At 44.3% G+C, this 10947-nt stretch overlaps 1 protein-coding gene across 3 annotated transcripts in view; it reads left to right on the forward strand.

Moving 5' to 3' along the window:
* Positions 1-207: 207 nt before the first annotated feature.
* Positions 208-10947, forward strand: part of rec8b (REC8 meiotic recombination protein b) — a 14297-nt gene continuing 3557 nt past the window's right edge. For 2 of the 3 annotated variants that reach the window (XM_056584383.1, XM_056584385.1), the window contains exons 1-12: positions 208-399; positions 557-625; positions 1580-1722; positions 4252-4327; positions 4969-5086; positions 6712-6781; positions 7096-7163; positions 8521-8602; positions 8971-9040; positions 9674-9890; positions 10087-10233; positions 10794-10869. In XM_056584383.1, the coding sequence (XP_056440358.1) occupies positions 344-399; positions 557-625; positions 1580-1722; positions 4252-4327; positions 4969-5086; positions 6712-6781; positions 7096-7163; positions 8521-8602; positions 8971-9040; positions 9674-9890; positions 10087-10233; positions 10794-10869 (1192 nt within the window). In that variant the 5' untranslated portion in view covers positions 208-343. The remainder of the gene's footprint in view (positions 400-556; positions 626-1579; positions 1723-4251; positions 4328-4968; positions 5087-6711; positions 6782-7095; positions 7164-8520; positions 8603-8970; positions 9041-9673; positions 9891-10086; positions 10234-10793; positions 10870-10947) is intronic. The other variant, XM_056584384.1, reaches the window with a different exon arrangement.

Here is a 10947-nt window from a genome sequence, read left to right on the forward strand (position 1 = left end):
TTTTACTACCACTTCAAGCTCATAATTGAAACAAACAGATGTGATGTGGTATAATAAATATATTGTTGTATTTGTATCCCATTGATTCTGTACAAAGCCAACATCGTGTGTTATGAAATAAATGTCCATACGATTGAAAATACAATCTGCCCCTTTTTGCTTCGACCTTGTTGACGTCTATCGTTTACGCGCGAAAGAGGCGGGAAATCCGGAGAACCAAATAAAAGTCCACATACTCAAAAAGCAGCCGAATAATTTGCTTATTCGCTGTGTGAGTCAGCGTATTGTTTATAAGCTGTTGCTTATTTTAAAAGAAAATCAGTTTTAGCCCATAATCAAGAAAATGTTTTACTATCCAAATGTCCTTCATCGACACACTGGGTGTTTTTCAACAATCTGGTGAGTTTGTTTAGCTAGCCGCCAGACCGAAATTGTTTGTTTTCATTTAAATAAATTCAACAAGATGCGAAGCTTTTCATGTAAAAAAACCCGAAACATATCAAAACAAGATAACAAAGTAGGATTGCAGCATTTTTAAACATGTGATGATGTTTAGGTTGGCGGCCACCAAAGGCATCAAGATGAACCGCAGAGAACTCATGAAGGTCAACGTGGGGCGAACATGGTAAGATAATCCATACACGGCAGCGTGATGGATGTAAGGTCATTCTTTATTCATAAAATACACGATATGATTCAATATGTGTCGACCGGCTTTGCCTTGTATTCATTTTTCATTCATAATTCGTTTTTGCATCATTTAAAATTAGGGATGTGCATTTCTGGCAAAAATACCATTCGATATTCGCTGAGAAGTATTCCGACTAGTATTCGAAAATCGGTCAATCAAGAATCCCGCACGCACGCAGCTCGTATACACGCGAACACAATGACACAGGGGCAGGCTTTTATGATTTGTATGAAATCAATCTGTTTATTTCAACAACTGCGCCATCAACATTCAACATCAAAATTATTTCAACGTGGGCTTAGGCAGATAGGCCTACATGCACCGAAAACAGATCGCTATGTATTGTGCTGAACACAGCCTGCATGACGGTGAACTAGACACGTCTTTAGCATATGGAAAATACGGCCAAAAAAAATAATTCACACTGTTTCTTTTTACAATTTATTTAGTACCAGCATTCGTAGTGTTGATCAGCAGAGAAATAGTCCGCCAAAGACGTTGACGTTGATAACTTACCGGACTACTTCCGGAGTGCTAAGAGGAAAAAAACATCTATCCGCCGTCATTATATACTTAGCAACGTGAACGGTGAATTATCAAAAAATTATTCACCACCGGAAGTTGTGAAGGCCCATGCAAGTGAACGGAGTATTCCACAGCATTGAGAAGAGTCGTGTAATAAATAACGATAGTCACAATCATTATTCGATATTCTATGGGACTCCGACTATTCGACGATCGTTGCCCATCCCTATTTAAAATATTGGCTAATCGATTCTAGGTAGTCACTCACACAAAGGTTATTTCACCCTAAGGCCTGATGGTTCAAGAAATAAACTGGGATCCCCACCAAAATGGTCCCGTCATGTTGGCCTCTTGTTGTTTTAGCCAAGACATCATGGACTACGTGCTGGTCCGTGTTCCTCCGCCGACCCCTGACCTTCCCAAGCCCAGGTTCTCGCTCTACCTGTCCTCTCAACTGCAGTACGGAGTGGTAATCGTCTATCACAATCAATGCCGCTTCCTCTTAGGTGAGTGAATAACTTTAGGGCATGTCATAAGGATGGGATGTTTTTAAAACATAACATAAATAGTAGGAGGACCCTCATTTCCCATCTGGGAGTGAACGTTATGTTGGTAAGTTTGAAATGCGTGTTTTTTTTCAGTGTAATGTGTTCGCTATAATTCACTATAAAACACTATAAGAAATACTCTGAGAATATGTCTTTCGAGTTGACCGTGTCTGTGAGACAATTTAGATTTTAAGCCGCTCCCGGCTTCTTACCATCTCTTCCCTGATTTGTTCAGGGAATCCTTCATGCCTGCCTGTCAATCAGAGGTTCAAGAACGCAACACAGAAACTCAGGGAGGAGAGAGCAGAGGGGGAATGTTGTAGTTTATAAATCGTTCTCTCTCTCTCTCTCTCTCTCTCTCTCTCTCTCTCTCTCTCTCTCTCTCTCTCTCTCTCTCTCTCTCTCTCTCTCTCTCTAAAACTCTCCAACCCTACCTACAGCACTTTAGAAAAAGCCTTATTTCTTAAAGAAGTGAAGAGGTAAGAGATTGGGTCGAGAGGGGAAAGAGGTTTTCGTTTCATGCTGTTGATGGAAGTGGTGGTAGTAGCAGGGAGTAGCTGCACACTTTATATTACCCCAGAAGGGAATCTACGACAGACAGATCAAGAGGTCGTAGATAGCTTCTATCAGGGCATGTCTCAAGCACATAGTCTCAGGGGTGTGGACGGTCTGGAGGGGAGCTTTAGGGGGATGAACGACAGTGAAGGACAAGACAAGTGCAGACAACACAAGTGCAAGGACATATAGGGGGCTGTGTGTGTGTGTGTGTGTGTGTGTGTGTGTGTGTGTGTGTGTGTGTGTGTGTGTGTGTGTGTGTGTGTGTGTGTGTGTGTGTGTGTGTGTGTGTGTGTGTGTGTACCTGAGCATGTGTGGGTGGGCGGGACAGTTGTCTGTGCCACCCTCTTTTAATTTAGAAAAATATGAAAATCCATAATGGGCCTCAGATGATGACAACATTAGATGCTGAAGGGAGTCAGGGGAGGCTCGAGCCAGTGTCTCAGTCACACTGACAAGAACATAATTTCCCTGCTGTGGACAAATTATTATGGGATAGAATGTAATCGATGAACTCTATATCCAGCATGACAGCTCACACACCACACGTAAACAAACAAATAAAAAAAGACAACGAATTGCTTTGACAATGACTGCTTTGGCAATTATTCCGTATCAACAGATTCCTGTGATTGACCTCGGCCGTCCAGCTGGCTCCATTTCACAGCATGGATGCGACCTCTCTGGTCCATTTCAGACCCGCTCTCTCTGCACCCTTGTTATTTTTTTTTTTGGTTTTTGGCGGTGGTCATTTGACAAATGGGCTTTGTCATGGACAAGATGGGAAATGAATCACACAAATGCTGTTTTGGACACAAGGGGAGCACTATGAATGCCAAGTAGCTTAAGACAAAGTCTGCCTGTTGTCACAACGTTCGCCATACGAATGATGATGCCATCGGATGAATCAATTGTGTTGTTAAATCCTAATTATGGACTCGCAAACAAATCATACAGACGGAGAGTGATTAAACACATTGTTGAGTTTTGGTGTATTTTAGACTGGCATGGATAAGGACGTCTAATTCAGCCATCATTCTTAAAGGTCACATCCTGAACAATAGACAATACAAGGCACTGAGAGTAAATAGAAAAATAGGATTTCAGCCAGAAGGTTAAGTAGCTGTTGATTCTTTCGGCATTGGGGTTTTGTCAACTGAAATGACTTTTCAAATAGGAGATTCCTTTGGAATGGGTACTTCTTAAAAAGTCAAGCATGTCTGGCTAGTGTTGTGATGGCCTACGTTGTTTAGATATCTGCATTGATCTGTTTATCTGAACTCTATTCTTCACCCAGCACTTGTCATATAAGATAACACGGGGCAAAAACAAATAGGCCTCTTCACTCAATGTAGATAGGAGTTATCAACGGAATAAGTATGTAAAAATTAAGTATGTTTAATAAAATGAATTATGTTTAATGAGAACGACAAGGTTTATCCAAAAAAAACATGAACACGTTAACAAAAATAGCAATTAAAGATAACAATACCTCATGTAATGCTATAAAACCACAAGTGTGGCAATCACATGCAAAGAAAAGGTTAACCAAACCATCTCCTTGTGGATGTACGCATCATGTACATTGTGCATTATGTTCATATAAAGTATTCTCCTCGTGAGCCGCCTCTTTACAATGGGAGAGAGAGGGCGAGCGATGGTCATGAGATCATGCATCAAGCCTTTATCATAAGGCACGTCACATCACATGAAATCATACGGCGTCATCGTGGCTGATACCCACCCAGCCTCAGAGGGCAAGATACTGCTGCTATCGTCAGTGGCACACACATCAGCGTGCCAGCGCGGGTCTGCTTCAATGAAACACACACATGCCGCGAGGGCCTCCTGTGTGTGTGTGTGTGTGTGTGTGTGTGTGTGTGGGTGTGTGTGTGTGAGTGTGTAGTCATCAGTGTGTGTTGTGTGTTCCAGAGGACTCGCAGCAGACCATGGAGCGTCTATTCCGACCCACGCCATGGAACCGCATCGATATCGCAGAGTCTGACAGGTTTAAAAAAATAGATAATAATAATAATGGCACAAGCATACACGCATCACACCTCTCACTGTTAATTAGATCATCGTCAATGTCAGATTTTGGATGCTCAACTAAGACCAAAAAAATGAGCCTCAGTTGCGTGTCATCTTCCACCTCCCACAAGGCTCCAACAAAGGCGCTGTTATTTCCGGTCTGCTTACGCATGTGTAGCCATGAACACACACAGAGACACACGCACAAACCTACCCACACACACACACAACACACATGCACACACATGCATACACACAGACACAAAGACACACAAACAGACACGCACACACCATTGTAAGGTACCCCAGGGGCATAAAGGTGCCAAACACACTCTGTTCTTCCATCACCCCTACCTAGGGACACACTTGTTCTGAAGCAAGGCTCTGCTCTTTAACTGAAGGGAGGCTGTTCAATGATCTACATTAATGCAATGCTGCACTCTGGTCATAACTCTATTCAACAGACATGTGCAAAACATATCTTGCAACTTCTGCTCTTTCCTTGCATAACATTGCCCCTTGAGGCCACCTGTCTGGTGGAGTCATACACGAAGACAGAAGATAAGAGTCCTCCCCCTGCATTACTCTGGTTCTTTATCTCACGTCTCTGGTGTTCAGGCTGACTCTGGATGTGCCTGACAACCTGTTTCTGATGGAGGAGGCAGAGGGAGCTCAGGACCCCTTCTTTGGTCTGATGCGGGCGGACCAGCTGCCCAGTCCCTACAAGATACAGCAGGTACACTGACATGTACACAACACACATAACAGTACGAGCTGCCCAGTCCCTACAAGATACAGCAGGTACACTGACATGTACACAACACACATAACAGTACGAGCTGCCCAGTCCCTACAAGATACAGTAGGTACACTGACATGTACACAACACACACATAGTGAACCAGCTGCCCAGTCCCTACATCGTACAGCAGGTACACTGACATGTGAACAACACACTCATAGTGTACCAGGTGCCCAGTCCCTACATGGTACAGCAGGTACACTGACATGTGAACAACACACTCATAGTGTACCAGCTGCCCAGTCCCTACAAGATACAGCAGGTACACTGACATGTACACAACACACATAACAGTACGAGCTGCCCAGTCCCTACAAGATACAGCAGGTACACTGACATGTACACAACACACACATAGTGAACCAGGTGCCCAGTCCCTACATGGTACAGCAGGTACACTGACATGTGAACAACACACTCATAGTGAACCAGGTGCCCAGTCCCTACAAGGTACACAGTAACACTAACCTGTATTTATTGATTAAACTTCTACCTTGCTTGGGTGGACCATCTTTGTCACTTATTTATAGAAATAGTAATAGTGCTAGAACAAGTATTCTTCTATTTGACCTTTTAAACGCAAGGCAAGGCTACTTTATTTATATAACACTTTTCATACACGAGGCAGACTCAAAGTGCAAGTAGGATTGTAAATGGGAGCTCAGTTTCAAGTTCCTTATAGGATATTAGTAGACTTACTGCCCTGTCTGAGTCCGACAAGTCAAAATGACTCCCAATTATTGACCTCATGATACTACAGGTAAGACTATTCAAAGGGACTCATAAATACAACTACATAAACATAAAAAATATGAACAAACTAGCACGGTTATAACTATTATATAAGTGTTTTTCACCTAAAGTTTGACAGAATGTCAGACACAATGCAGCCCTTTCGCTTGGTCACTCTTTTACAAACAGCCAATATTTGCCTTGGGTGAAGTTAGCAGGTTAAAGAATGCACTTTGTCCCATGTCCTTCAATGTTTTGCATAAAAAAATAGGGTTTTCCATAACCATGTGATTGAAAGACCAGACTGACCTCGTATATAAATAAATTAAACAAAATAGCCTAAATATTGTAGTAAAATGTCCATACTGTACCAAATGACAAACTGGATTCATGGTCCCAATCATTGTCATCAAATGTATTGATTAAGTTACTATATTGGGGTTGGTTTGACATGTGATGGATGCAGGACAGTTGGTTGTGTTAGCTTAATTAACTCTCTTAATGTAATGAATGCAGAGAGCATCTCAATAGGCTTGGCATTTAGACCATGTTGATAGCCAGTGTTAACATAGTAGTGACAAGCCAACCTTACTTTATATACATCAAAAATAAAATCCCTAACATTGGAATATAAAGAGATATGTCATATTAATTCAGATCACAGTTCTGAAATCAGATCACAGTTCAGATTCAGTTTCATGTCCATAACATATCGGTGGTAAGTATCAGTTTAGAGATCTAGCAAATTCTATTTTGTAATGGGGTTTACTAAATTAAAAAAGGTATTATTACTTGTATTTAGTTCAGTTTGTCCTGTGTATCTCCAGCCTAAAATGCTGACTCAGGACACTGCCTCACAGCACTCCCTGCTGGCCAGTCCTCTCATCGCATCCAATGGTAAGCTTTAGTCGTGCATTTTAAATTTATAATCATCATCATGTTTATAGGTATTGCTTTTTTATTCTATAGTCATGATGAACTTAATGTGGACTTAATCCAAATGTACCATGAGGAGAACTAATGATTATTGTAAAAACAATGAAAACAATTGCTGCGTAATGAATCAGAGCTTTTATTTACTTTGTGAATTAAAAGTAACCCAACCGACTTGTATCTGTTCACATCCTGTACAACACTGTTCAGTCTCCAATGGCTAAATTCTAGCTCGTCCTGACGTTTAAATGCTGCTTATCTCTGGGACTTGAATCTAGGTTTCAGCTTGCCTGCGGCTGTAATCACTCTGAGAGAGAAGGAGCAGCTTGGCATCCACGCTGCTGAGGTAGGACAGACACGGTTAGGGGAGCCCGATTGGGATGCGGTGGTGAGGGCTCTGGTTTGGAACTGGCCCAGGATGTAATACTAGGGGCTACAGTTAGGAACCGACCCTGGATGTAGTACTAGGGGCTACAGTTAGGAACCGACCCTGGATGTAGTACTAGGGGCTACAATTAGGAAACGACTCTGGATGTCATATTTCGGGCCACAGTTAGGATCCTACCCAGGATGTAATACTAGGAGCTACAGTTAGGAACCGACCCTGGATGTAGTACTAGGGGCTACAGTTAGGAACCGACCCAGGATGTAGTACTAGGGTCTACAGTTAGGAACCGACCCAGGATGCAATAATAGGGGCTACATTTATAAACCGACTCTGGATGTCATATTTGGTGCTACAGTTATCATGTAATAGTTACCTTGTAGTACTAGAAACTAGTTAGAATGCAGTCCTTCAGCCAAACTTATAACGTAGTAGTACTCGAAGCTAGTAGTTAGTATATGAGGTGTTAAGATCTAAAGTTAGGGACCATCCTAGAGGACTAGCACTTCGATCTTTATGAATATATACATGTGTGCCGCCCCCAGCCCTCACACAATGTACATGTGTCTTTGGTTCAGTGGTTTGACACCTCAGCCAATGGAAATGCATCTAAAAGTCCCAGGCATCAAATAAATAGGGGATGCATATTTCCTCCGGGGGCGACGCAAGGTGTCTCTAATGCCACTCGTTAACAGATGCCATCGGTTGAGAAGGCTGCTCACAAGGCCTAGGAACATTACATTAGGGAACCAGGACGGATCAACAACATTAAATCAGTCAGGCATTTAGAAAAAGCCAGACTTGACTTGAGGGCCCTTGCAGCAGCACCTGTCAATGTAAAGCAGTCTTCTGATAGTACAGAGATTGCTGCCACACGTCATTAACTCGCCGTCTATCTGTCACCGCTAGAATGAATCCATCCCAGATAAGGTACCAGTTAACTGAATCACGGAAACACCGCAACACGGTGCTGCGATACGAAAATCCCAATTCTACTCCTCTTTTATACCAAGCGACTTGATGTGACTTGAGATGCATGGCATTAAGGAGCAGGTAGGGTCGTTGGGTATCTCATTCAAGGATGGCTACAGGTCATTTATCTGTAGACACCGGGATAGCGCCCAGAACCCATTGGCTGGGAGTCGAACGCCACTTGCTACTTCTACTCTATTTCCTATTCCCCTGAAGAGAGGAGAAACATTGCTTATCTTCTTTTTTTACACACACACTCTCACTCTCACGCTCACACACACACAGACACGCACACACACACACACCTCTGGTAGCGCCTGTCTGAGGGCCCTTCTCTCTGTGCCAGTGTTTTGAAGGAGCTGAGCTGCCCGAGGCTACAGCCAAGGAGCTGGATATGCTAATAGACCAACCGGATCAGTTTTGTGAAGGTATGGGTATATTTTGTACATCTGCATGTGTGTGTGTTTGCGTGTGTGTGTGTGTTTGTATTTGATAAATGTGTTTATCATCAAAATAATAAAATGGTTACAAGATACTTTCAACTGTAATTACTGAATGCTGTTCTTGTTGATTTATAATTACTTTCTTGAAAAGAGCATTAAATCCATAATCTTAATAGAAATCTCTGAATGGATTTATGTTGTTTATTTGTGTGTGTGTGTGTGTGTGTGTGTGTGTGTGTGTGTGTGTGTGTGTGTGTGTGTGTGTGTGTGTGTGTGTGTGTGTGTGTGTGTGTGTGTGTGTGTGTGTGTGTGTCTCTGTCTGTATCTGTGTGTGTGTGTGTGTTTATTGAAAGCAGTAGAGGAGCAGGAGAGGGAGAGGGCATCAACTGTGGATACGGAGGGAGCCAGAATCTCTATCGACAAGTAAATCTCACACTCACACACACACACACACACACACACACACACACACACACACACACACACACACACACACACACACACATGCACACACAGCAGTCCAGAAACCATGACCGCTTTCATGGCACTCCCATCCCTGCATCTGTTTAAAATCAAATTGTGCTGAGGCGAAGTTGTCATCCTGAGTTGCATCCTATCCGTGCTACAAAAATAAAGAATGTGAGTGAAAGCAGTGACCCTCAACGTAAAATCACAACGAGCATCTTTGCATGTCGATGAGACAGCTGGAAACACGTACACCGTGGTGGATGGGAAAAGTTTAGAACTCTGGTCTCCAGGCAAACATCCCACCGCTCAGGCAGTCCCATCACCCGGGCCCGCCGGTCCCCGGGCAGCGTCAGTCTGCGTGGGTCGTCTGCTCTCTGAGCTCACCGCCCAGTGAACTGATTGGCGCCGTGCGAACACAATACCCTTGTGAGCGCGGTTGCTCCTCCACTGAGTGCCGCCGTTGGGTTCACTCACCGTGTGCACGTCCTTGCGATTCGACTTCGGTTCTCATCTGAGGGTGTTTACAGCACATGCTTAAAACCAAAACATCAAAGTAGTGTGTGTGTGTGTGTGTGTGTGCGTCTCCAGGTTGAAAGAGACTGTGCCGCGGGCCGACACAGACAGTGTGTGGATCCTAGACGATGAGACGGGCCAGCCCTTCGCCGTTCCCCTGGCGACCCTCTCGAGGGAGATGACCCCCCCGACGGCTGCTGTGGTGGACATTCCCCCAGAGGGTTCCTCGGGGAGAGGGAGGGGGTCTGAGAAGGGGACGGAGCCAGTGGCGGAGAGCTCCACCGGTGGAGAGGTGCATGATGGGGATTGTTGTTTCATAACCGTGATTGACTATATGGTCGTGGTTTGAGCGCGTCGTCTGTTAGGCCAGCACCTTTGTTACCTGTAGTACTGGCAATACGACAGGTAGCGGTACCGTACCGACTGTCAGTCGTCACATTGTTGGTATCGATCTCACCCCCAACTCCCCCCTCACCCCCTCACCTCAGGCGGATGCTCCCCCTCGCAGGGGGAGACGCGGCTGTGTTGTGGGAGGCCGCAGGCGTCAGCTTGACTTTGCAGACGCAGAGGTCCAGATCTCTGAGCCGGCCATGAGAAGACAGCTAGAGAACCTGCTAGCTGAGACCCTAAGCCCGGTACAACTGTCAACACACACACACACACACACACACACACACACACACACACACACACACACACACACACACACATACACACACACACACACACACACACACACACACACACACACAAGGGCATACACACATTCATATCAAAACACATTCACATCGAAAAACACTAAACATGCTGCAAAGATGCACTTGATCTCATCCAGGTAATTACTTCATCCAGATACAGTTTTTCATCTTTTGATTCGCAACACACACACACACTACACCATAGAGCGTTGCCGAGTTACCGACCCATTGATTTTGCTTAATGAGATCTGCAATCGAAGTGTCTGCTGCAAGTTAATTAAGATCCAACGCCGAGCTCACGGACTGTAAGCCCATTGGCAGCAGACCCATTTCTTTCTTCCATTCTCTCTGCCGTCTTTTACCGCCTTCCTTTTTGTTCTTTCTGTCCCTCTGTCTTTCTCTCTGTCTCCACTGATTATTCCTGTGTGTAAAATCAATAGAGCAGAAGAGCACTCGTGTTGCGCCATCCATCCTAATTCTCTCCATTCCTCCCCCAGGCCGAGGTGTTGCTGCCGGTCCACTTCTTGGCCAAATCGGCCCGTCCTGATCAGCTCTTCAGCACTCCCTCTAGTGGTCAGGGCCACCTGCACATTATCATTATAGACATGAAGTTGCAACTCCCGATAGTTTCCGTCTATCAACATGGAAAAC

The sequence above is a fragment of the Gadus chalcogrammus genome, chromosome 23 (genome assembly GCF_026213295.1).
Source record: "Gadus chalcogrammus isolate NIFS_2021 chromosome 23, NIFS_Gcha_1.0, whole genome shotgun sequence".
NCBI classification, from domain to species: Eukaryota; Metazoa; Chordata; class Actinopteri; order Gadiformes; family Gadidae; genus Gadus; species Gadus chalcogrammus.